At 38.9% G+C, this 27118-nt stretch overlaps 1 protein-coding gene and 1 long non-coding RNA gene across 14 annotated transcripts in view; one reads left to right on the top strand and one right to left on the bottom strand.

The window, feature by feature from the left end:
- Positions 1 to 27118, top strand: part of SCEL (sciellin) — a 113340-nt gene that overhangs the window by 49352 nt on the left and 36870 nt on the right. For 8 of the 13 annotated variants that reach the window (XM_033177492.1, XM_033177488.1, XM_033177491.1 and 5 more), the window contains 12 exons: positions 3983 to 4063; positions 6796 to 6861; positions 8925 to 8984; positions 13278 to 13322; positions 15072 to 15131; positions 15430 to 15489; positions 18478 to 18537; positions 19067 to 19126; positions 19493 to 19552; positions 20786 to 20845; positions 25637 to 25696; positions 26649 to 26708. In XM_033177492.1, the coding sequence (XP_033033383.1) occupies positions 3983 to 4063; positions 6796 to 6861; positions 8925 to 8984; positions 13278 to 13322; positions 15072 to 15131; positions 15430 to 15489; positions 18478 to 18537; positions 19067 to 19126; positions 19493 to 19552; positions 20786 to 20845; positions 25637 to 25696; positions 26649 to 26708 (732 nt within the window). The remainder of the gene's footprint in view (positions 1 to 3982; positions 4064 to 6795; positions 6862 to 8924; positions 8985 to 13277; positions 13323 to 15071; positions 15132 to 15429; positions 15490 to 18477; positions 18538 to 19066; positions 19127 to 19492; positions 19553 to 20785; positions 20846 to 25636; positions 25697 to 26648; positions 26709 to 27118) is intronic. The other 5 variants (XM_033177495.1, XM_033177485.1, XM_033177487.1 and 2 more) reach the window with 4 other exon arrangements.
- Positions 15496 to 24170, bottom strand: LOC117063664. The gene is made up of 4 exons (XR_004429027.1): positions 24094 to 24170; positions 20701 to 20820; positions 18555 to 18664; positions 15496 to 15761 (listed from the first exon to the last, which is right to left on the bottom strand). It is a non-coding gene; the product is annotated as an uncharacterized LOC117063664 (long non-coding RNA).

The following is a 27118-nucleotide window of genomic DNA, read 5'->3' as shown; positions in this document are numbered from 1 at the left end:
GGAAAGGAAGAAGTAGGTGCTCCACAGCGGGGACAGAATATGGTGGGGTGTGTTAGGAAGGGTAAGAGTTTGTCACATCTGCAGCGCTGGGGTCGTGTGGGGTGAAAACAACAACCACTACAGCAAAAGACACTATTTCCTGTGTGGAAGCCAAGCATGCACACCCTCTTCTGGCTTCAATGTCACCTTCAACACGAGAGCCAAGAAACCCACCATGCTTGGTGCTCCACTGTCCATCACCCACAGCCTCGTTACCACTCTGCTGAGAGGTCTCAAGACTCATTTCATCATGTCCTCCATCCCTATGTCCATAGTCTCTTATTGAAACCCCAGTCAGGTCATTTCTTATCACCCGGACCATCTCCACAGAGCTCTGTACCTCCCTGAACCTGACCCAACCTAATATCACACTGAGCTCTCAAACCCTTCCACTCCACCTTGCTGAGCATGTCATTTGTCATTGCCAAAATTCTCCACTCTTCAGCCTCCCCTCTGAATGATCTCCCACCTTTTTGTTGTACTCTTCCAGAGGACCCTGCTTCCACAGCCTCTCTCTCAGCAAGGGCTGTTTTCCCTCTGAACTGACCTATCACAGGGTCTGGAGGAAGGGAGGGGTCTGGTTTCTTCTCATCACCACCTTCTCTTAATTTTAACTCCCGCCTCCCTGAAACTCTCCATCTCCTTTGAAATCATGCCCTTGTGAACTTCTCTTCTTCGCTGGAGTCATCTGAAGGTCTCTGAGACACTCATGCTCATTCTTTGAAGACTTCAGCACCAGGTTCACCGTCTTTCCCAAACCCTCCTCTTGTCACAATGCTTGGTGATTTCAAAATCCATGCAGAGGATCCTTCCCCTCCCCGATCTCTCACTTTTGTGACCTCCCCGATGATCTTGTCCTTCCCACTACTGCAGCCATTGATAGATCTTGCCCTGCAAATAATCACACACCCTACAAAATTACAATACTTCTACTTCAAAGCTTTCCCTCTCTGGCTCCTGCTTTCTATTTGTCCAGCTCACTCTCTTCAGTCCTTTGATTCCAGGAATTGCTCAGCCCCACCACAATCACCAGTCCATTAATTCTACCAGTTTTTTCACAGTCCCAACCACTCATATTCTCATTTCCCTCCATGCCCATCTCAAACTCCACGGCCCCCATTGTAACCCCTTCCTTGCAGACCCCTTCCACTCCCTTGCCATCATTCTCTTTGTTGCACTCACTTGGCTGAATTGTAAATGTGGCTAATGGTAAATCCAACTCTCAGTCTATTCTGTTCCTCCTCCCCAACCAGTTGAATATGGCAAGAGGAAACAATGCCAAATAACGTGATTTGTAACCCCTTCCTTGCAGACCCCTTCCACTTCCTTGCCATCATTCTCTTTGTTGCACTCACTTGGCTGAATTGTAAACGTGGCTAATGGTAAATCCAACTGTCAGTCTATTCTGTTCTTCCTCCCCAACCAGTTGAATATGGCAAGAGGAAACAATGCCAAATAATGTGATTTTAAGCCCATGAGTACTAACCTCAACTGAGCGATTGGTATGGCCCAAGGATCCTTCAAGAGACAGCACAGCATGTGGAGAGTTTATGCAGCCAGACTTTCCGGTTTAGATTCCCAGCTCTGCCCCTTATGAGCTGCATCATCATGAGATATTTATCTTTATGTTCTGTGCTTCAGTGTTTTAATCTGTAAAATGGGAAGAAGAATAATACTTATGTGTGGGATTGCGGTGAGGATTACATTAGTTAATATACGTGAAGTGCTTAGAAAAGTTTCTGGCACATAATGACCCTATATAATGGTACATCATCATCATCATCATCATCATCTTATTACATTTCCTGGGTCCACTTACTCTTCTGCTTGCCTAGAAAACCATTTCACACATTTTCTCCCCCTCTTTCTTTCTCACACTGCCCTAACCCCTACTCAACCTCCTCACTTTGAATCAATGATCTTGATTACTATTTTACTGAGAAAATAGAAGTAAACAAAAGAGAACCTTCTCCACTCTGAGTCAATGAACATACCCCAGCTATACCCATCTAGTTCTTTCCCTCTTGCTGCTGTGAATGAGCCCTCTGTGCTTCTATCTAAGATCGGCCACTCCACTGTGCCTTAGGTCCCATCAATTCTCAAAGTCATCTGTCTAGTAATTTCCCCTCACTCTCCTGCATCAGTGATTCACTGGATCATTCTCGTCATCCTATCAACATGCTGTAGTAACCTTCCTCGATCCATCAACCTCGAAGTAGCTACCCATTTCTCTCTTCCTTCTTTACTGCCAAACTGCCTCAATGCCTCTATCTCCTTGCTTCCCATTTTTTCCTAAATCCACTCGTATAATGGTTTGTTTGTTTGTTTTGTTTTTGTTTCCCCCCCCCCACCATCGTTCCATCAAAACTGCTCTTAACAGGGTTACAAAGACCACTCTGTTGGCCAAACCAGGGTAACTTCCCAGTCCTTGTTTTTATTTGATTAACAGCAGCATTTGAAATGGCCAATTACTCTTTCTGTGAAACTTTTCTCTCTTGGCTTCTGGGATACCACGCCCTCCTATTATTCTTGTTTCCTTCTTGGCCATTCCTTCTGATTCTTTTGCTGTTTTCATCTCATATTCTTGACCTCTAAATATTGCAGGGCCTGAAGGTCCAACCCCTGGCCATCTTTTTGTCTCTACTTACACTGACTTCCTTAGTGATCTCTGCCAGTTTAAAGCATTAAATACTATCTCTAAGCTAATGATGGCTGTATTTATATGCTTTTTCTCCAGATAGCCTCACGGCTTACTCTATTACTTCCTGCAGGTCTTGGTTCAAATTTCACCTGACAGAGAGGCCTTCCCAGTCCATTCTAAATAAAATAGTCTTCCCACCCCATCAGTCTATATCTCCTTATTCTGTTTTATTATTATTATTTGCACAGCACTTTTCTTCTTCTGACATATATTTATTTGTATATTGAAAGCCTTTGAGAATGAGGACATTATCCAGCTCAGAGAGAACTTTGTACATAGAAAGCTACCAATAAATGTTTGTTGAATAAAAGCACAATTTCATTCAGTCCTGACAATACCCCAACAATCCTATTAGAAGGATTATTACAGATGAAGAAACAGAATCAAGTTAACCCATTACCACACAGCTGGCAATTCAGGCAGGCTGACTCCTACCCACATGCTTATCTACCTTGCTACGGAAGCCAGAAGGGTACACACGATCAGAGGGTTCTTTCACTAGGTACAGAGTTTATGTTGAGGACAAATAGAGAACTGCTGGGGTGGTAGTGGTGGGGAACACATGGGAGTGACATACCCTAGTAAGGTGCTGACTCCATCCAAAATGTGCACAAAATTGCCCATCTCCAGTTCCTACGTCATTAAGTCCTGCCAACTCAGAGACTGCCATGGTGCTTCATTGGAAAGTTTAGGCTGACAGTAGATTATATGTATGCTTTGTCAGCATCAAACTGGCCTGTGCTGACAATGTTTAAGTCAGATTTAGTTAAGAGTTTCAAATCAATGCTACCTTGAGGTCTCTGAAATTAAAGCCTTTTCTTGCTGTTTCCATAGCAGCCTGATAGTTGACATAATCCCCAAAGAAGCTTATGTTAATACCCAAGGAACATTTACAGTTCTCATGCACTGCTGACCTGGATGTCATGAATAGAGCTAGATATACTAGCAAAATTTTGAGCTATTTAAAGAACATAGGATAGTCCAAACTATAGTGAAAGAGGATAGGGTTTTCAAGAACCTGATTAAATAAACTTTTAAAATATTTTTTAAAAGTTTGACTTTTAAATATTTGACTTCTTTAAAGTTTAGTGCTCCATGGAGTCTGACCTTTCAAGTACCTCACACATGGGGGTTGTAAGATGCAAAGGATATTTTTATGTAGGTAATAAATGCATTCAGTTAATAGATCTAAAATTTGCCATGTTACCATGGAGAAATGAACTGCTGTTTTCTGTTTTAAAGGGAACCAGGTGTTCACCCTCCAATACCTCCAAAGCCCAGTTCTCCTGTTTCTTCTCCTAACCAGCTGAGACGGGATAATAGGTAAGACCTAGTATTCCAGAATTCCTTGACAAAATGAAGTTCAAGGGAAATGAAAGCAAATGGATTGTGACCCTCTGTGTGCAAAGCATGAATGTTTTGTGTGCACATTCCCTAAAGAAGCACCTGTAGAACTTTTTCTAATTTTATTTCCCAACACATATGTTTATTTATGTTTGCCTTTGAATATTAATGGCTAACTTGTCTTAAGAAAATACGCCTTCAGGCCGGGCGCGGTGGCTCAAGCCTGTAATCCCAGCACTTTGGGAGGCCGAGACGGGTGGATCACGAGGTCAGGAGATGGAGACCATCCTGGCTAACACGGTGAAACCCCGTCTCTACTAAAAAATACAAAAAACTAGCCGGGCGAGGTGGCGGGTGCCTGTAGTCCCACCTGCTCGGGAGGCTGAGGCAGGAGAATGGCGTAAACCTGGGAGGCGGAGCTTGCAGTGAACTGAGATCCGGCCACTGCACTCCAGCCTGGGCCACAGAGCAAGACTCCGTCTCAACAAAAAAAAAAAAAAAAAAAAAAAAAAAAAGAAAATACGCCTTCAGAATAAAAATGAAACAATATTCGTGTTCAGAAAGTGATTGTACACAGGCTTTTTATGTATTAGTTCCTAATACGCAAATATAAATACATATATGTATTTGGCATGTATTATATATAATATAAATATAAACCATATTAAAAGTGTATTTTTTGTTCATATTTGCTCCAAGTTAGGTTTCCCACTAAGAGATACAGATTCTGATGAAAGATGTTCTTGAAACTTTGTGTTATCACTCAAATCCTTGCTTATGTTAGAACTATGTTTGGATAGTTCTTTAATCATTTTTTTAGTGAAAGGATTTGTAATTTATTTCAAAACTATCACAAGTTTTGAAAGATGTTCTAATTGACTTGTCTCTGAATCAGGAAAAATAGACTTGCTTCTCAGCTTTGAATCTCTGTCACTCTATAATTAATACTTGGAAACAAATTCAGAGATCTGAAACTCTTCCCATGTGTTACATTTAAACTGCTTAATATATCTTGAACAATTTTTTGAGATGTACACCCCACATTTCCATTATTATTGTGAGATTAAAAATGGTAACTCAATGAAGATTGACTACATTAGATCTGCTTGATTGCCTACTGTTGCTTCTTTTGTATTTTTGCTCTTTGATGGTGATTTTTTTGACACCATGTAAGACACAATTATGAAACTATTCTTTAATAAGACACAAGTATAGAACTATTTTTTAGTAGTCACAATTATAGAAATTTTCTTCATTAAGAGGGTAACTTCAGTTAGAAAGCTTTGACTGGGCAGCAGGACTATGTAGCAATAGGTGTTAAAACTCCAGGTTTGAATTTCTGTTCAGTGAAACTGCACAGTACCTTTGAAATTTTGTCCTTAGGATGAGAACATAATTTTTTTAATTGAGTCAAGAGAATATTTCTTCACTGAACTAATTAAAATATAGATTAGATTTATAACTTTTTGTTTGTATGATGGTTATAATGATCTCTTAAAAATATCTTCTCAACTTTTTAATCTTACATTATTTTTCCTCTAACACTTCTAGTATTGAGTAATTAAATACCAATTTGAATAGAATTTTTTAAGGGGCTAAAATTAATTGGCCTTAGTACCACTGACATTCTAATCTAAAATCAGCGTCACTAGAACTACTAGCTTGTTTAAATTTAAAGGAAGCCAAATTTCACAGGAACTTACTACTCAAATTTCTTTATTCCACCAATGATCTAAAAAATAAAATTGGGACAACTTGCATGTTTTTTAAAATCATGACTGCTTTAATCACAGCAAGATGATTTTAATGAAAGAATATGAAATGAAAGTGTTTTCTATGTAATTAACGCATGTCCTCAGGAGTACAAAAAATAGTTGAATATAGCTTCTTGAGAACAAGTAGGAATGTATAAGTAGGTCAACCAGATACTTTTAAAAAGAGTAGAGGAAAGTCTTAAATTGTGCCAGAACCTAACATAATAAAATTTAATTCTGTCAGTTTAGTTTGGTCATTCCAAACATAGACTTTTTTTTCCACCTTATATAACAAATATATTATTGATAGTATTCAAAAATTTTTTTTTTTTTTTTTTTTTTCGGAGTCTCGCTCTGTGCCCGGACTGGAGTGCAGTGGCCGGATCAGCTCACTGCAAGTCCACTCCCTTTACGCCATTTGCTCAGCCTCCGAGTAGCTGGGACTACACTGCCATCTCGCCCGGCTAGTTTTTGTATTTTTTGTAGAGACGGGGTTTCCCGTGTTAGCCAGGATGGTCTCGATCTCCTGACCTCGCGATCCGCCCGTCTCGGCCTCCCAAAGTGCTGGGATTACAGGCTTGAGCAAATAATTCTTAAGAAAAAAATACCTTTGATGCCCATAACAAAAATTAATATTTTAAAATATTATGTTGTTATCTAATAGAGAAAAGTATGACAATGCTTTATTGATGGAGAACAAAAAATCAACATAAATGTATTTAGAGCTTATAAGTCTAGATATATCCAGTGGTTTACAAATATGAGATAAAGGTAGATTAAATTACAAACTCAGTATACTGGAGTTCCTGCCGACCCATACAGTTTAAATTTGTTATCTCAGGTATGGTTCCAACAAACACTAATCTTTTTGTACTTAAATTTTTAAAAATAAATTTAAATTTATCAAAAAAGTGTCTTCTTTTCTGACTGATGTAATCTTTAACTTTGAAAATATAGGCAGATACGTCCACCTAAACCGGGTGTATATACAGAAACCAACAGATCTGCTAAAAGAAATATAAGGTAAACTGATTTCTATCTATATACATAACCGTAGCAATGATAAAGTATGCTTTCTCAGCACATTTAAAACTGTAAGGCAATTAATAATAAGGTAGACAAAATCAATTTTCCAACTGACTCCAAAATATCAATAAATGTTTTTGTAGGCACTTTCAGAATTTTGTTCCTTTTAATTCTATCCCAAACTTTCCTTTAAGAAAACTACCAAAATTGTGTGAACAAGATAACAGGATAAGATCAAACCCACTAAAGGCAGGAGAGCTTGCTCACCTCTTTATTCCCAGGACCTTCTCTGAGGTCTATCATATACTTGGTGTGGATGTATACATAAAGAGGTGGAAATAGAGTTGTTCAGTTGAACTTGTGCTGCAAAAACTTTGTCTAGTGTTAGCTGAACATAGGTATGTCCAACTCCTCCTGCAGCATCAGGAAGAAGCACACTGATGCCATTTGGTAAAGGGATATTCACCAAATGTCTTGGGTGGGGGTAAGGTGGCATTCCCCAAATGTCCGGTTTCCCGATTTACATTTCTCATTTATACTTGTTGTCTTGCACTTCCTATTTAGTCTAGCATTTGTTCTGGATGTGTCTTGTTTTTCTCCCTTTTTTCAGGAGAAAAAATATTTTTTTTTGAAAATAGTTTTTAAACAGTGCTATTTTATAGGTCTATCAGTGTGATAAACTATTTTTCAGTCAAAAGATTTTTATCACTGAAAAATTATTTTGAAATTTAAAACTTATATCCTTTTCATTTTTTATATCATCCCCGTTTGACTCTCAGAAGAGTCCCATTCTAAAAGACACATCACATGGATTCTCTTCTTTGGAAAAAGTCATGTTTCCCCTGTTCCGAGGAGCTGACAGCACCACTCTTGGCATTCCCCAGCCTGTGTTCTATATGCCACAGGATGTCAATGCATGTTCTGCAAAAGAAGAGTTCAGTGTTTCATTACATTTAGGAAACACAATTAAATAGAGTTTTCTGCCACAGAACTTTTCAGAATCTTTAGTGTGCTTATGTGTATTCCAAATCAGCAAAAGTTGGTTACATTTCCCAACTTGGCTACAGAATCCGTTCTTCATGGAACCTTATTAACCTTCTGTCTATGAGATGCTGAGTTCTTTTCTTTTCTTCTTCTTCTTTTTTTTTTTTTTTGGACAGGATCTTGCTCTGTCACCCAGGCTGCAGTGCAGCAGAGAACTCATAGCTCACTGCAGCCTCAAACTCCTGGGCTCAGGAGATCCTCCTGCCTTAGCCTTCTGAGTAGTTGGGACTATGGGCACAGGCCACCACACCCAGTTAATTTAAAAAGAAATTTGTATGTGGAGATGGGGGATCTCTCTTTGTTGCCCAGGCTAATCTTGAACTTCTAGCCTCAAGGGATCCTCCTTCCTTGGCCTCCCAAAGTTCTGGGCTTACAGGTGTGAACCATCACACCCAGCCCACAGTTCTTAATTACTATAAGAATTTTCCTAACTGTTCCTTTTATGATCCGGGGATATCGGCATTGATCTGATTTGGAATACACAAGCCGTCTATGTGCTCAGGTGCTTCCACCTATTCTAGAGTCTGAGAAGACAAACATTTTCACCGCTTTAGGGTGAAAAGGAATAAATAATTGTATCTGATGCTTAATGCTGCTTGGCTCTGGTGGAAAACCTTTTGAACTCACTTCTGTGTTTACTTGTTAGTTAAATGGATTTTGTTTTCTATGTCCTTTTTGTAACATAGAACCTGGGAGCTGGCAATACCAGTCTTCAGGAGAAAATGTAGTTATTTCAGTGAGCACTAGATGGCAGAGCCAACACCCAGGTGGAATAACAGAGGGAAGTGTGTGTGTGTGTGTGTGTGTGTGTGTGTGTGTGAGAATGGGGGATGTGCGTGTCTCTGTGTGCCATGAGCTGACATAACAGAATCATTTTGTCTTTCTGTTAAACTCAGTAATTCCTGAACACTACCTAGACTATTTACTTTATTTACTGAAAACAAATGAGAAATTTTAGCTTCTTCAAAAAACAGCTCCTCTGTCACCGACCTGTACTTATTTTTCATTGTTTGAAGGAGTCAGGATCTTGATAACATCGTCAAAGTGGCCACTTCACTTCAGAGAACTGACAAAGGGTGAGATCTCCGAGCTTTTGAGCTTGGGTTTTATCTTCTCTTGCGTTCAAAAAATGCTTAACCATACCTTTAAAAGTTCCAAATATGAGCAAAATCCTAGTGCTCTATATTGTATATAATTTAAAATAAGAAAGCATCAGTTTCTCTAGATAAGTACTCCTGAATAGTGGATGGTGCCGACATTTACGGACACTCTTCCAACTCTGCCGCTTTTTCTGGCAATTTTACTCACCCAGTGACCTCAGCCGTCAAGCCTCATTCCCCATATCCAGTCCTGTATTTATGTTGCTGGTCCAGATCTCTACTTATCTCCTAGCACCCCCGCTCAGGCTGTCCAAATTCCTTCCCAAATGTGCTGTTCCTGACTTCTCTGTTCTTGCATTCCTGCAGACTCACCTTTCTGGAATAATTCTTGATTCTTCTTTCTCCTTCCCCCTAGGTAGTATCATGCATGCTTGAATTAAACATCTAAAATGTTCCTCATGTGTACACAGACTTCCTCTAGTTTAAACCCTCATTGACTCCTGCACAGATTATTAGAGTAGCTATCCAGCTTTACTTACGTTCTTCAGGCTTTCCTTCCACTAAACTATTATTTCCCATCAATGCCGGAATTTTTCCAAAGATTCTGCTCAATCACTGAACCAGATCCTCATTGCCCATTCAATGGCATATAACCTCATTCAAAGCCCTTGCCAACCTGGCTCCAGCCTCACATTCCAGTTATTTCTGTTTTCACTCCTGTATTTATCCCACATTCATATCAAGGGAAACCACTTTCTCTCTGTAGTTTCCAAATACTCTGGCTTTGTTCATACCACATGGTAACCTTTCCCAGTCTCAAGCCACCATGCCAGGCCATCCAAGCCCTGCCCATTGTTCAAGATCCGGATCAAGTGGCACCTTCTCTGTTGTCTTGCCTGAGTGATCCAGTGAGATGTGACTTCTGCCTCTATAAGCAATTAGAGTTGCACTATTCATATTTTATAAGACCGAATCATACTCAGTTTTGTTTCCTGTTATTTGCATAAATGTGTTACCTTCTCTATCATCTCTATAGTCTCTCAGGGCAGATGTTTTGTCTTATTTGCCATTTACATTGTGTGACATGATGCTTTGTACAAAGTAGGTGTTTAATAGATTATGGTTAAATCATAATATTCCATTGTTTAAATCCAAAGCTCTCAAAAAATATTCCTTGTTTAATAGATTTTAGTAATGCTTAGAGTGTTGTTAGAGATTGCAGTCTCTGTCAAAAGAACTGCAGAGAAGAAAATATGACACTTGGCTTTTCTGTGCAAATTCATAAACAAAATAGGAGCCCTGAATCCAGATGGAGTCTATAGAAATTGTCCTGAATGTCTTCTCTCATTGAAGTGTCTAGATCTCTAATTTTATTGATTTATTTTTGTTGCAGGTAATATTTTGTTTCCAGTAGAGATTAGATAGTGGTTTGGTGGGTGATCAAGATATCTGAGAAACAGATAAGTGAGTGACTCTGAAGGGAAATTATGGTTTGGTGTAAACCAAATAAAAACCGTGAGAGAGGCAGTTAGTTTAACTTTCCTGTCCCTGCTCCCTAGCCATAATGCTCAAATTCCACAGCCAGGTACATTTATCACAGAGACAAGTTGCTGCCTGACAGGGATCAGGAAAAATGTTCATGGTAGTGATCATAGAGTATTGTTACTTTGGGCCATCTCCAGGGAGTAGAAATGGCTTTAGTTATCCGAGCTGCTCTTTGTGAAATGGAATGTTACTGCTATCTGATTAAGAGCATTTAATTTGTTACAAATGCAATGGTGAAACTTAATATCCAAAGCTTTCATCAATTTAAAGTCATTTTGAAAGCTTAAGTCTTTTACTTGGAATACAGTATCTGTTTTATTTAATTTGCCACAGAGCGTCTTCTCATGATTTATGCTAATTTTCTTGGGATAAAGCAACTCCAAATCCCGATAATCTCATCATTGTGACTCGTGCCAGTCAGAAAAGTCTGGGGCTAAGATTTATAGAACTCATGGGTTTACTCTTTCCCTTGGGGACATGAACAGATTGTTAGTCTCAGAGTTAGTGGGTAGAATTTCAAGCAAGAAACAGTAATGGGTTACTGTATCAAGGGACTGGGTAGTGTTTGTCACACGCAAGGATAGAGCATTAATCTTTTTTTTTTTTTCTTTTTTTTTTTTTTGGTTAGAGGCAGCAACTTTTGTATTTCAGTATTTATTCTCAGGCATCAATTCTACCATTGATACCTAAAACTACTTGAAAGGATTCATCTATGTACTGGCTGTTAATTTAGGGTCTCTAAGAGGACTACCCTCAGCAGCTATTCTTGCCTTAGTGTCATCGTGCCAGGCATCTTCAAGCACATAAGTGACTCAGCAATTGCATCTCTCTGAAGGCTAAGTCGAAGTCTTGGTGTTTCTAAGTGCAATTAAAAAATAAGTATAGCAAGCATTTATTAGGCTGGGCATGGTGGCTCACACCTGTAATCCCAGCAATTTGGGAGGCTGCAGCGGGCAGATTACCTGAGGTAAGGAGTTCGAGACAAGCGCGGCCAACATGGTGAAACCCCATCTCTACTAAATCTACAAAAATTAGCTGGGCATGGTGGTGCACACTTGAAGTCCCAGCTACTCAGGAGGCTGAGGCAGGAGAATCGTTTGAACCTGGGAGGCGAAGGTTGCAGTGAGCCAAGATCATGCCATTGAACTCTAGCTTGGGCAACAAGAGTGAAACTCTTGCCTTAAAAAAAAAAAAAAAAGTATAGCAAGCATTTATTAAACAAAAAATTTAGTGTTGACAGGGCATTATTTATTATAATGGCCCAAATTAATCGGGAATTTATGACTGACTAGGCGTTGTGCTAAGTACTTTATATTCATGAGCTTATGATTCTTTTCTGAGGTGGGTATGACTAGTATTCTCATTTTACAAATGGGAAAATTGAGTCTACAGAAGGTTGGGTAACTCGCCCAGGTTCACCAATGAGTAAGTGATGAATCCTGGATCGTATTCCAGGTGTCCTTAACGAGGAAACTTGAATGCATAACTACTGATTTGTGAACAGAAAAACTTGCTGAGGAAGGCAAGAGAGGTGGGGCAAGGTGTGTATGTGTGTGTGTGTGTGTGTGTGGGCGGGGGAGGGGGCGTGGTCATGAATAGAGAAGTTAGAGAAACGACATGCTGTGATGGGGAACTAGAGGAAGAAACCAATAGCACTGTGGTGAAACCCCCACCCCACCTCACCTAGGGTGCCCACTTAGGGGAGAAAGTTGAACCCATGTGGTTTAAACAGAATTCCTGAACCTAAGAGTTTAGATAGGTTGCTCCTGAAGCAGCAGCCAGAAAGGGCTTTGCAGTTCTCAGATGTGGAAACAGGCTAGCAAATTTAGCTGACCTGGAAATGAAGTAGCAGAGCTTAAGAAGGAAGCCAGACTTACCGATTGATGAACAAATGTTTTCTAGAAGCTACATGTGCAAGTACATTGCGCAATGCTGTAATTAATCAATGTACCTATGTGTAGACTCAATTAAAAGTGGGTATTAAGTATCTACTGTATGAAAGACACTGTATTAAAACACAGAAGTGTGTCTGATGTAAAATACAGTTCTAAATTTTTTTTTTTTTTTTTTTTTTTTTGAGACGGAGTCTCGCTCTGTCGCCCAGGCTGGAGTGCAGTGGCCGGATCTCAGCTCACTGCAAGCTCCGCCTCCCGGGTTCACGCCATTCTCCTGCCTCAGCCTCCCGAGTAGCTGGGACTACAGGCGCCCGCCACCTCGCCCGGCTAGTTTTTTTTTGTATTTTTTAGTAGAGACGGGGTTTCACGTATTAGCCAGGATGGTCTCGATCTCCTGACCTCGTGATCCGCCCGTCTCGGCCTCCCAAAGTGCTGGGATTACAGGCTTGAGCCACCGCGCCCGGCCCAGTTCTAAATTTTAAGTGGTGTGCATACGTGTGCCTGTGCAGAGGTAGGGGCATTAACATGAGACCAGTGTGCAATGGCTATAACTCAAAGTATAGCAACAGATCTGTCATAAAGGAGGTGCAGAAAAAACAAATGCTGCAAGGGCTCCGAAAATGTAGAGGACTCTATTCAGTTAGAGGACTAGGAAAGGCATTCTGGAGAAAGTGGTGTTTGATGAGAGCTTTGAGGATCATCAGGATTTTCGCAGATGATAAAAGTGACATGTGTTGTATTTCAGAGAACTGTTATTTTAAGGCAAATTTACCCTTTGACCCTGGGCAAGCTTTTTACTAACATTAAATATTTTTTTCTCTTCCCAAAGTGAAGAATTGGATAATCTCATCAAAATGAACAAAAGCTTGAATAGGTAAGATTTTTAAATGTTTATTTTTTACTACTGAGTTGCATATTGTGACTTTGTATGCCTTTCCAGTCTTTGAGCGTGAGTACCCACATACCAGGGTAGTCAAAAATATCCTACAAATCTTGAATAAAAGCTTGCAGCAATCATCATCATTTCATTGTTATGATGAATGGTTATTGAAGTCTAAAGATACTAATATGAAAGTGTCATTGATTTTCATGCTCCATTTGTTTATTAAGGCAGTTATATAAATAACCACTTTTCTCTTCCTGAAATATTAAATCACTAGAATGTAAACAGAATTTGGTTTGATCATGGAATAATTTTAGTTTAGCCATTACAAAAAACATTTTATTATCATAGTTAATGTTATATTGTTTATTATTATTTTTGAGCCATGGTCTCACTCTCTTACTCAGGCTGGAGTGCAGTGGTGCACACATAACTCACTGCAGCCTTGACCTCCTGGGCTCTAGCCATCCTCTTGCCTCAGCCTCCCAAGTAGCTGGGACTATAGGCATGTGCCACCATGTGTGGCTAATTTTTAATTTTTTGTAGAGATGGAGTCTCACTGTGTTGCCCAGGCTGTATCTTCTTGTTTTGAATCATTTATAATTGTATAACTTGAAATATGCCAAGAGAGAAAAATGCATAATCAAGGCTTGTGTTTGTGGTCTGTATAAGGTAAGCAAGCTCTCTATTACTTTGCATACTAACCCACTAAACAGCGATCAAAGAGAAGGAGAAAACAGGGCAAATGCCAAATGAATTGATCAGAGGATCATGAGATGTGTTTTTCATATCTTGTTCTGGCAATAATGCTCACTTAATTTGCTGCTCTTCAGTTTTCTCATTTACAAGGAGAGGAGGTTTTAGATCAGGAGTCACAGACTCCACGGCCCACTGAGGCCAGGCAGGTGTGAGTGGGTGAGGAGACTGACTATATGAAACACAGGCAGTGAGAGAACTGGGGCCAAAAGGAGAGCAAATGCCCTGTCTAAGTACACATCTGCTTCTCAGTTCAGCTCCAGCTGAGGGTCTCCACGGAGTCTAGTGTTGCAGGACAGCAGGATATTCTCAGGAGATCCTGTAAATCCAGCTTTGTTGTTTGTTTGTTTGTTTTAGAGACAGGGTCTCGCTCTGTCACCCAGGCTGGAGTGCAGTGGTACAATCATAGCTCACTGCAGCCTCCATCTCCTGGGTTCAAGCAATCCTCCTATCACAACCTCCCAAGTAGCTGAGACTACAGGCACCAACACCATGCCTGGCTAAGTTTTAATTTTTTGTAGAGATGGGGTCAGACCATGTTGCCCAGGCTGGTCTTGGGCTCCTGGGATCAGGTGATCCTTCCACCTTGGCCTCTCAAAGAACTGGGATTATAGGCATAAGCCACCACACCCAGCCTGAAAATCCAGGTTTCTGTGTGTCCTGACCATCATTGTAAACATGGGCTCACTTTAAAGCCCATGCTTGAAAGCTAAAAGGATAGAAATGCTCCACGAATCCAAGCAACACCTCTATGGACCTATTGTGGTTGGCAGATCTCCAGTTTATATCTTTTATTTTATTTTCTCTAAGGCCCACTACAATTTAAAATTTGAGTCTATAAAAATACCTGTTTCAAGAATTGCAGCTCATCTTCCCCAACAAGCTTCTGTTTCCTGTCTTAGATGTCAACTGGTCTATGTTTTTATAGAGTTAAGCATTGGTCATTGTCACTGATGAGGCTTTTCTTAATCAATACATTTAAAGGAATCAAGGTCTTGATGGTCTCTTCAGAGCAAATCCAAAGGTAGATGAAAGAGAGAAAAGGTAAGTGCATCTGTCTCAAATCTGAAAATCTTATCTTGCAGATTGCTCGTCTTATTCCTTCAGACATTAGCTGCGAGGGAGTTGAATCCTCTGGCATGGAAATATACTAGCAGATGGGGTAGTGCTCTCAGCATTGTACATTTAGTTCAGACATAATTACCAAGAAGGATTTCTGCTCTTCCATTCAATAAGAGTAAATGAGCAGTTCATGGAGAATTTTTATTGCATCTGACCTTTCAAGATACCACACAATTTCATTTCAATATGCAGTCTTTTATGTGAATTTCTTTGTTTTCAGAGCCAAAAGCCTTGAAAGTCTCATCTATGTGAGTACCCAGACAGATAAAGATGGCAAAGGGTAAGATTTTATTAAGACAGACCATTTTTATTGAGTCCCAGACAGTATACTATTTTCTGGAAGAGACCTCCTGCTTAGGACAAGGGTCAGGCAGGCTGGTGGAATAAGCCTCAGACTGGGGTCCAGAGATAGTGTGTGTCTTGGTGCTAGCTCAGCCACCAACATCAATCTGGGTGACTCTGGGCAAGCTGTGTAATTTCTGGACATCTCTGTTTCCTCATTCCATAAAATGAAGGATATGACCTAGATGATCCCCCAGTTCCCCTTTATATCTAAAATGGAAAGAAACACAACTAGCTGTTAAGAGTAGTGGAGAATAGGTTGATTTATAAACTAAATACATTTATAATAAGGCATTTAGGAGCATAGTCCCTCACCACTGAAGTCTCTCTGCTTTTTTTTTTTTTTTTTTTTTTCTTTAAGATAGTCTTGCTCTGAGGCTCTTCTTTGGCTCACTGCAGCCACTACCTCTGAGGTTCAAGTGATTCTCCTGCCTCAGCCTCCCAAGTAGCTGGGATTACAGGTGCCCGCCACCATGTCCGGCTACTTTTTGTATTTTTTTTTCTTTTCTTTTCTTTTTTTTTTTTTTTTTGAGACGGAGTCTCGCTCTGTCACCCAGGCTGGAGTGCAGTGGCCAGATCTCAGCTCACTGTAAGCTCCGCCTCCCGGGTTCACGCCATTCTCCTGCCTCAGCCTCCCGAGTAGCTGGGACTACAGGCGCTGCCACCTCGCCCGGCTAGTTTTTTGTATTTTTAGTAGAGACGGGGTTTCACCGTGTTAGCCAGGATGGTCTCGATCTCCTGACCTCGTGATCCTCCCATCTCGGCCTCCCAAAGTGCTGGGATTACAGGCTTGAGCCACCGCGCCCGGCTAATTTTTGTATTTTTAGTGGAGGTGGTGTTTTACCATGTTGGCCAGGCTGGTCTTGAACTCCTGACCTCATGTGATCTGCCCATCTAGACCTTCCAAAGTGCTGGTATTACAGGCATAAGCCACCACGCCTGGCCACCACTAAAGTCTTTAGAGTGTATAAGGCACTTCTCAGTTGGAATCTTAGTTGAGTCATTTCATATGCATATCTCTTCATACATATTTGTAAATATCTTTAAATGCAAAACTAGGATTTTATTTATTTTAAATCATAAAATGGGTTAATTAATTATTAGTAACTGAGCTGATAGCATTTAAGAGGTTACCTTGTAGTTCTAGCCTGACTGATACACTAGATGATTGACTTACATGACTAATATTATTTTTCTTGTTGAAAGAAACCAAAGCCATGCCAGTTTCATTAGAGAAAATCCCAGAATAGTCAAGAATGGCAAAGGGCAAGGATTTATGAGATCTCTACTATTTTTGCCTTCCAGATTGGCTGTTTACCTTGTATTTGGTTAGTCATGAAATTTGCCTTTCTAACATGAGAATTATTTCTGTTGTCACAGTTATTTTTAAAAACCATTTATCTGTGCCAGTCTATGCCCAGGATGGCATTCTAGCTTTCCAAGCCAATCTTGGCGATGCATTCTTAACCCTTTCTGATATAGAACACTTAACAAAGTCTATATGATGAAAAGCGTTGGCAGTAACCATCACACAGGCATTGAATGCTTATTAACAACTTATGACTATAATGTAAACATACCAACATTGTAGGTGACTTTTTCAAATGTGGAATAGATGAAGTAGAAAAATAGTCTTTTGTTGTTGTTGTTGTTCATGGATATATGAGCTTTCTAGGAATAGATGAGGTTCCAGATATTTTTCAAAAACAGTTTGGAGAGTTCTGCAAAAGTGGTAGACAAAAGGAAAAGTAGGATGAGCATCATAAGTAGATCATTTTGTGGGCTAGGAAAAAGATTTATAATCTGGGATAATTTGATAACAGCTGAGTTTTGGTGCAGGAATAACTGATCTTGTCTGCATGGTAGGGAAAAAGTCCTAGTTCTTTTTTCTTCTTCCCTTCCTTCTTTCTCACATTGAAATAACTTAAAATATCGACAGTCTTATCACAGAGAAATCAGAGAGAGGTGAAAATGGCAAAGCTACTTGGAAGCTTGGGGAATTTAAAGAGATTAGCTTTCATATTCGCTAGTGATTGTCAGTCACTGGCATGTGAGAGTTTTATTTCATTTATATAAAGTGCTGGGACCATAACAATTATTTTGACTTTACCAAGGTGACTTCAGACCATTTAAACACATCTGCTAACTTTTTAGGAGAAATGACTTGTCTAAATTCTCAAAGTATTTAGACTTAAAATATTGATCAATTGATTTCCACCCCTGATGTAAATGATTTTCTATTTTTTTTTTTTGAGACGGAGTCTTGCTCTGCCACCCAGGCTGGAGTGCAGTGGCCGGATCTCAGCTCACTGCAAGCTCCGCCTCCCGGGTTTACGCCATTCTCCTGCCTCAGCCTCCCGAGTAGCTGGGACTACAGGCGCCCGCCTCGTCGCCCGGCTAGTTTTTTTTTTTTTTTTTTGTATTTTTAAGTAGAGACAGGGTTTCACCGTATTAGCCAGGATGGTCTCGATCTCCTGACCTCGTGATCCGCCCGTCTCGGCCTCCCAAAGTGCTGGGATTACAGGCTTGAGCCACCGCGCCCGGCCGGTAAATGATTTTCATGCTTAAATAAGACAGTATCTCAATATATGTATTAAAATCAGTATCTCAATATATGTATTAAAAGCCTCCCACTAACCCACCTCCAAGAAAGCAGAAGCCAAGACATTGGTTAAAACTTTTTAAGTTGACTCTATCATAACTGAGTAATGGTTGATATCTTAGACTCAGGCTGCTGCTTATGCATTTTGCATGATGGATAGAGCCACTTGAATTCAATATTTCCAAGGACTTCTGATCCTTTAGGCAATGATTACAGATTACATCTTACGAGATTCTCTGGTGGGAAATCTGCTGTTGTCATTACAAGATTCTGAATATACCACTGAGTTGCTCTTTCTCTTTTTTTTCCCCCAATGTTGTAAAGAACCCAAAGCCTTGGAAGTCCAAGTAAAGTTAATCAAAGGACTGACAAAAACGAGAAAGGGTAAGTAAATCTCCTACCTTGATGGGGCTCTTTTTATTCAGGTTAGCTTTTTATACCTCATTAGGAATGGGAGTGCTATGCTTTCCTTTGTGACAGTGAACTCTTGTACTGCTTTGACCCATCAGACCTAGCAGGCAAAAGGAATACGATGAGTGCTGTTTCCTTCATAGGACCTCTGATTTGAGTTACATTGAAGTAGGTGCAAGAAAACCCGCTACATAATCTCTTATTCCATATTTTCTTAAATAATTAAGAGATGAGTCAAATTTTAATTTAAGAAATATAAAGGACAAAATTGCACAGTGAGAGCCACATTGAGAAGTTTTTCTAAACTGATTTAGACTTGTTTAAATGAAATGCTGTTGTGGAAATTAATAAAGGTAAGTTAAGGATAATTACATCAAAGCTCTTCCTGGTCATTTTGTCCTGAAAACACCTGACACCACATTCAGGGACATTCTTGATTATACAGACTTCAGAGAAAATTGTACTGTAACCTAACTGACAAGTTTTGGTGTTTTTTTCAAAGAAGACAGGATCTCGAATCTGTTGTTAAAGTGAATGCCAGGATGAATAAAATGAGCAGAAGGTGAGAACTGAACAGATGTCTCTAAATATTGGTTATTTTCTCTCATATTAATTATGTGATATTGAGGGCATCACATCTTTGTTTGGCTTCTCTCTTCTGTGTCTAATCCCTGGTGCCCTGATCTTCACTTCAAAGAATCTACATACAGTATATTCAATCTAAATTTGCATTTACATATAACCCAATAAAATCCTAAGGATTAATTAAGCTGAGTTATTGATAGGCAATTTTTATCCTAAAAGCCAATTTAATGTCAGTATAATAATTTTCTCCAAAAGCTTGAATTAATCATTGGGAATACAGAAGATGTATGTGTCTAATATTATGGGAATGTTTTGAAACTGATATAAACCTTTGTTTTTAAAGAAGTGAAGACATTGATAATGCTATCAAAGTAAATCCCAAAGGAAATGAAAGTACCACTGGGTAAGAATAATTAATGTCTTTAATTATGGTTTCTGTTACATGTCAATCAGAAGATAAAATAATTTGACTTTTTAGCTTCATAAAATATTTTATTAGCATGGAATTAGACAATAAAGATAGGCCTCACGACCATCCCTCCTTGCCCTCAATAAAACCACTAACTTTTGAAGCATTGTCTTAATGTTTGATAGTAAATTGCCTTTTTGCCCAGAATTTGGGCTTTGATTTGTCTTCAGAGTAAGTGATCAAATTGAATTTTTTGTGCCTAAAGAATGCACAGTCTTGACAAAATCGTCAAAGCGTATTTCCAAAATGACAGAGATGGCCAAGAATGAGCCATCATTGAAGCTCTGCTAATTCAACTTCTCTAAAGCTCTGCTAATTCAACATCTCTAAGGGTGGTGGTCTCAGGAGGCAGCCCAGGGGAGGCTGGGCTGGCACACACAGGGGTAGTGAGGACCTCCCACCACTTTGTCTCCTGTTCAGAGCTGTGTTGACATGGCAATGACACCCAATCACAGTGCTTCTGCCTTCCCCTCCTGCCCCTTTTAGATTCTGCTTCTGCCTTTTATGGTATCAAAGTATTTTAATGGGGTGGCCTGTGTCCCCCTGGGGAGTGAATCATTAATTTTTCTACTATGTGAGCTGTTTTTTCTTGCCCTTTTTTGCTCACCATAATCTACTCTGAAGGAACTGATATTTAAAAGGGTTTGGGCTAGGTAGATAACTGAGTTTATATGAAAGTATACATTCTTATTCTTTTAGTTAATATTGTTAAATTATTGTTATTATGAAATTATGATTCTCAACATTATTCTTACTACTTAAAAACAGAATAGGCAATTGTATCCAGTTTGTTGAGTAGAAATTTATACTGTCTGGCTCCAGTGTAGAACTTAATCTAACTTAATGTTACTTTAATGCTGCCTGCTTGGAGTGTTCTAACAAGATATATCTGAAGACAAAGTTGATTTTGTAAAATAACAAGTTTCATATATACTTATGCATTCTGAGAACAAAACAAAAAATCACATTACCAACAAATAAGCAACCTTAAATGGTCTTCAGCTCAATTTATAAGAGAATAATTTTCATTTTCATTTAGAGCTTTAAAATTTTACATTGATATAGAAAACTTGTATATTTACCACTTCTTAATTTTTCCAGCCATTATTCATCTGATTAGTGCTATATTTTAACATCATTCATTAAAATTAATTTCCTTTTCCAAAGAAAACAAGACCTCGATGGGCTTATTCAAGTGGATCCTGAAACAAATAAAAATATTAGGAGGTAAGGCATTTAAAGTTCCCCTCTCCCCTTTGTTTGGCATTTAGAAGCACATTAGAATTTTGAGTGTTGGTATTCAGGACAGCAAATTGGAATTCAGGCCAAAACAAACTGAGCTCTTTTTTCTCGAAACACCTTATATTAAGTAATTCTGTGCAAGTGATACACCTAAATCTCCAGCATTTTATTCTTGGGTGAAGTTTGTTATCAAATAAATTTGAGAAATTAAATGAGATTTGGGCTGACCTTCTCTACTGAACTAAATGATTTATTTCTTTGTATGCTAGTGTGAGTACATGTATTAGTGTATGTGTGTGAATATATAAGTAGTGTGTTTATATATAAGTGCATGTGTGTATGTGTAAGTGCATATGTATGTAGATGTAAGTAGTGTGTGAGTGTATGTGCATGTGTATCAGTAGCATGTGGATTTAAGTGCATGTGTGTATAAACAGGTGTGTGTATAAGTGTGTGTGTGTATGCGTAAGTGCATGTGTGGATGTGTATATGTATGATCTACATGTGCGTGTGTGGTGTATTTGTGTTTAGTGTGTGTATGTGCATGTAGTGTGGTGTGTATTTAAAGATGAAGAGCTTAACAAAGTGTACTTTGTTCTTACCCATGAGTTGTCAAGTAAGTCTTAAGAGCTTATATCTTCTTGCTTTTTATTCTTTATAAGGCAGATGAAATATTTTTGAAACTGAATTTGTTGGTATGCTGCTGGAAACAGTAACATATAATTGCATGTAGTTTCCCTTGAATTCCTTTCCATTCAATTATCTCAGTTCATATTATTTGTCAGTTCTAACATGTGTCAAGGATGCCTGCAGACCAGCTGGGAGGGCAAAGGCTTAGGTAGTTGAAAAGCTGGTTTGCACACTGTCAAGCCTGCCCTGTTTGTGTAGGTGTGGCATGGTCAGAGGCACAGCGACCCAATGAGTTCAAGGCTTGCACAAGCTTGCAACCCATAGATGGAGAAGAAAGCATTGATTTCCTTCAGTACCTGGGTGGTTCAGGGAGGTAACCTAAGGTAGTGAATGTGAGCAGGGAATCCAAAAATCGTAGGTTCGAATTCTGGCTCTATCACTTGCTAATTGTGTCCCTGTACCTCAATTTACTCATTTACAAAAGAGGGATCATAAGATTCTCATGCCAGGCATAGAGTAGATACAAGTAATTGTTGCAACAATAAAGATTCAAGTGAATTATATTTTCTTCATAATTTAGTGTTCAAATATTTAATATCGCCTTTCCAAGAAAAACCATGTTTCCTTTTCTAATTTTTATTAAAAATAATATTTCCAGGCTGAGTACGGTGGCTCAAGCCTGTAATACCAGCACTTTGGGAGGTTGAGGCGGGCAGATCACAAGGTCAGGAGATCGAGACCATGGTGGCTAACACAGTGAAACCCCATCTCTACTAAAAATACAAAAAATTAGCCAGGTGTCTCAACTACTCGGGAGGCTAAGGCAGGAGAATTGCTTGAAACGGAGAGTTGGAGGTTGCAGTGAGCCAAGATGGCACCAGAGCAAGATTCTGTCTCAAAAAATAATGATAATATTTCCAATCAGGACTTATTTTTCTTCACATATTGGTGTGTGTATATGTGGGCATGCCTATGCTCATGTGTGTATGCATGCATACAAATGTTTTTGTACATGTGTACATTCATGTGCATGCATATATGTATGTGTCTATATGCATATGTGATTGCCTATGTACATGAGTCTGAGCATTGCATGTGTGTACATTGTACGTGTGTGATTGCATATGTATGCATGTTGCTTGTTTTTATGAGTATATGTGTAAATATACACATGTGCTTTTGTGTGTATATGAGTGCATATGTACATGGATGTGTATGTACCTGTGTGTGTGTGTGAGCGTGTACGTAGCACATGTGTCTATATTTGTATGTGTGTACTTCCTGTGGGCTTTTGAGAATAGTAGTTGTTATTTCCTTTTTCTGAACATAATGAAGTCTGTAGATCTTTTAAAAATAAAGCAATGGCCTTTTACTTTCTCAGTAAATCCTCGCCAAGCTGATATTTTTCTATTCCAGACTCATTTCTGCCTTAATTAAGGTTTCAGCATATGCTGTTCCCACTTCCTGGAATGCTCAATCCCCATATCGTCACCTTCTCCAACAGGTCATTTCTGACCACAGAATATAATTAAGTCACTGTCCTGTTCCCCACCCCCACTACTGCAGGCACCAACCCCTCTTTTTTATTTTTCTCATAACATATATTGTTATTTGGAATTGTGGTATTCATTTATTTATTTAATTGTATATTGCCTGACTCTTCCGAAGTTGAAATGGAAGCCTCGTGAGGTTTAAACCTGTGTCTATATTGTTCACATTTATCCCAGAGCTTGGGGCAGGGTCTGGCCCATAGTGGGCTTTCCAAAACATATATATGCTCTGAAGATATATATACTATGAGGTATATACTCTGAGGTATGGATATATATACTATGAGGTATATACTCTGAGGTATGGATATATATACTATGAGGTATATACTCTGAGGTATGGATATATATACTATGAGGTATATACTCTGAGGTATGGATATAGATACTATGAGGTATATACTCTGAGGTATGGATATAGATACTATGAGGTATATACTCTGAGGTATGGATATAGATACTATGAGGTATATACTCTGAGGTATGGATATAGATACTATGAGGCATATACTCTGAGGTATGGATATAGATACTATGAGGTATATACTCTGAGGTATGGATATAGATACTATGAGGTATATACTCTGAGGTATGGATATAGATACTATGAGGTATATACTCTGAGGTATGGATATAGATACTATGAGGCATATACTCTGAGGTATGGATATAGATACTATGAGGTATATACTCTGAGGTATGGATATAGATACTATGAGGTATATACTCTGAGGTATGGATAGATATACTATGAGGCATATACTCTGAGGTATGGATATATATACTATGAGGGTGGATTGAAGTAACCCGTAATACTGAAGATACATATACTATGAGGTATTGCTTTACATAAACTCACATATTATTTTACATTATGACATTAATAGTAGATTACTACATTAATCTACTCTTCTTTATGGACTTTATGAACTATGAGATTTAAATAACCTTGTTTTATTATGTGCTTTATTTAATATTTAAAGAGATCAAGTCCTAAAATATAGTTAAAGCAAATTCCACAACCAACACAAAGGGAGGAGTTATAATGCTTACCGTTTTGTTATTTTTTTAAATACACAAGTCTGGAAATAGCATCCCGGGATTTTTTTTTTTTTCTCAGTCACTGGCCTTCAAATCCCACATACTTCATTTGGGCAGAAATCAACAAGGAGTGATCTGGAGTGGAGTGATTGCTTCTGTGGGGCTAATTGTTTCATTATTTGCATGACAAAGGTTCAAAGTAATTATTGCTACTTTGAGTCTGTATATCACATTCTCAGACATCTGGATACAAATAAAAGACTTGAATCAACATGTAGTTGCTTTCAAATATCTGTATCTTTGATGTTGTATAGACAAAACCTTGGGGCTTTTGGACATGGCCTTAATAGAGTCACAGAGTATGGAGACACAGTGCAAAAAGGCCTTCCTGTGGATATTCTTTTCCCTATGTGGCATCCTCTGTAGATCAGAGCAGCATTTATTGCTGCTATTGGTATGCAGAAAACACATGTAGATGCAGGGAGAAAAGCAAAATTCCACTAAGATCAGAAACCGACGTATGCTAAAGAGTAACAGCAAACTACTAAAATGTTTTCGATGACTGCATGGAATTTTATTTTATTTCATTTTATTTTCTTTCTTTCTCAGACAGGGTCTTGCTCTGTCCCAGGCTGGAGTGCAGTGGTGCAGTCACAGCTCACTGCAGCCTCAAAAGCCTGGGCTCAAGGGGATCTTCTCACCTTAGCCATATGAGTAGCTGGAGCCATAGGTGTGCACCACCATGCCAGGCTAATTTAAAAAAAAAAATTTATGGAGACAGGATCTTGCTATGTTGCCCAGTCTGGCCTGGACTTCCTGGGCTCAAGTGATCCTCCTATCTTGGCCTCGCAAAATGCTAGGATTACAGGAATGAGCCACCATGCCCAGCCAGAGTGTTGTGCTTTATATTACAGTTGATAGATCTTACATTTCAGAATGTTTCAGAACTCTGTAGATTTTAATATTCCTATTGTTTGTTGCCAAATACAACTAGTCAAAATTCATAATTCTAACACAGTTATAAGTACCAGAAGCAATTACTGAGTTGCATATCATAGATTTTTAACAAATTGGTGTATTAATACAGTTTTGTGATAAAAAAAATCTGCTAATGAATGCCAATTTTACAAAATATGGATTCTCCAAAGCTGGTTTTAAAGTTCTACATGTTGAAGGTTGATAAAGAGTATCGCTTCTGGAATATTTCATGAAACAATATATAGAATAAGTTACAAAAATGTTTTGTGCCCCTAAAAGCTAAAATTGTAGCATTTAGTGTGTAAAAGTAGAGAGAAGCCTAGTGCAGTACTTGCTAGCGGCCAAATGGCTCTGAGACTAAAATACTGTCTCCCTGAGTCTCAGTGAATTTCAGAGATGTACAAATCCCTACATACTTCTGCAGTCACCTTTCACAATCTTCAGTCTTCAACTCCTTGGCATGATCTCAATGAGTTTTTACACTGCTTCTGAGTTTTAATGAACAGCTTTATCTTCTTGTTGTCAATCTACCGTTGTTACATGTTGTCAATCTTACCATTCCTTCAATGTTTTAAAGGGGCCAGAGTCTTGACAATCTCATCAAAGTGACCCCTGAAGTAAACAGAAGTATCCAAGGGTGAGGACTATGTCTTACCTCTCTTCCTTCCTCTTCCCCATCCATTTGTGGTACTCAGGAAAGAAGATGTGTTGAAAAACCTTTGGATTGGGATCAGAAAGTCTGAACCCCATTACTTACTAGCTTGGTGTTCTTGAGCAAGTCCCTTGAATGCTGAGCTACAGCCTCCTTAGTTATAAAATGAGGATCGTAATATTTGTTTGGCTGGGTACAGTGGCTCACACCTGTAATCCCAGCACTTTGGGAGGTCGAGGCAGGCGGATTACTTGAGGTTGGGAGGTTGGGAGTTCAAGTCCAGCCTGGCCAACATAGTGAAACCGTGTCTCTATAAAAAATATAAAAATTAGCCAGGCATGGTGGAGTGCACCTGTAGTCCCAGCTACTTGGGAGGCTGAGCCAGGAGAATTGCTTGAACCCAGGAGGTAGAAGTTACAATGAGCAGAGATCCAGCCACTGCACTCCAGCCTGGGTGACAGAGTCAAACACCGTGTCAATAATAATAATAATAATGATGATGTTTGGTTTTTGTCACTTGATAGTTGTTAGGCATGAATGAAATAATGGATATAAAATCAATTTTTTAAAGAAGGATATTACAAATGGAAATGATTAACAAAACAGTTTAGTTATAGCTGTAACATTAGATGGAATGCTTAGGGGAACCAGGTGAGAGTGTTTAGCAGATTATTATGTCATTCATTAACTGACTTTTTTAAATGGAGTCTTGCCCTAATTATATGGTTTTATTTTGGGGGTAAATGAGAAACTACGTCAGTGTACCAGTGATTGGTAAGAAGGTCACAAAGTTTAGTCTTTTAAATTAAGAGCATAGTCTTGTATCAATTTATCTCAAAGCTTAATAGTAAAATTTATATCGAGTACATATATCCTTTAAATCGAAACAGCCAATTTATTTAATTCCATTTTTATTTATCATGTTTTTTGTTTGAAGTTCCAAAGACCTCAATGACTTCATCAAAGTGAATCCAGGAACAGAAAAAAGTACTCAAGGGTAAGATTTAGTAAGCTCCCTTTTTTTGTTTCATAGTAACCAATGCCTAAAAGTATAATTAAAGCCTCATTTCGGCTGACTGATGCTGAACCCAATGATCCTTCAAGAGAAGCCGTGTAACCCTGCCTACTTCACATCTGAAATGTTAAAAATTTTGGTCAACCAATTTCTGATACAATGAGAGTACTCTTTGACTAATCAAGAATAAAATTGTTTTCCCACCATGGACAGGACATTTTTATTCATTGATTTATTATTTTTCTCAAGCAGAAGGGATGACACAGTGCGGAAAGAGAACTAGACCGGTCCCTGTAGTTGTGGGTATAGGCCTGTCTCTGCTCCTCTTACCTGTGTGTGCTCAAACTAGTCCCTTCTGTTCAGGCTTCAGTTTCTCATCTGCAAAGTGAGGA

The sequence above is a fragment of the Trachypithecus francoisi genome, unplaced genomic scaffold (assembly GCF_009764315.1).
Source record: "Trachypithecus francoisi isolate TF-2019V2 unplaced genomic scaffold, Tfra_2.0 Lachesis_group18, whole genome shotgun sequence".
NCBI lineage: Eukaryota > Metazoa > Chordata > Mammalia > Primates > Cercopithecidae > Trachypithecus > Trachypithecus francoisi.
The sequence above is the reverse complement of the archived record's forward strand: the minus strand, read 5'-3'. Positions and strand labels throughout refer to the sequence as shown.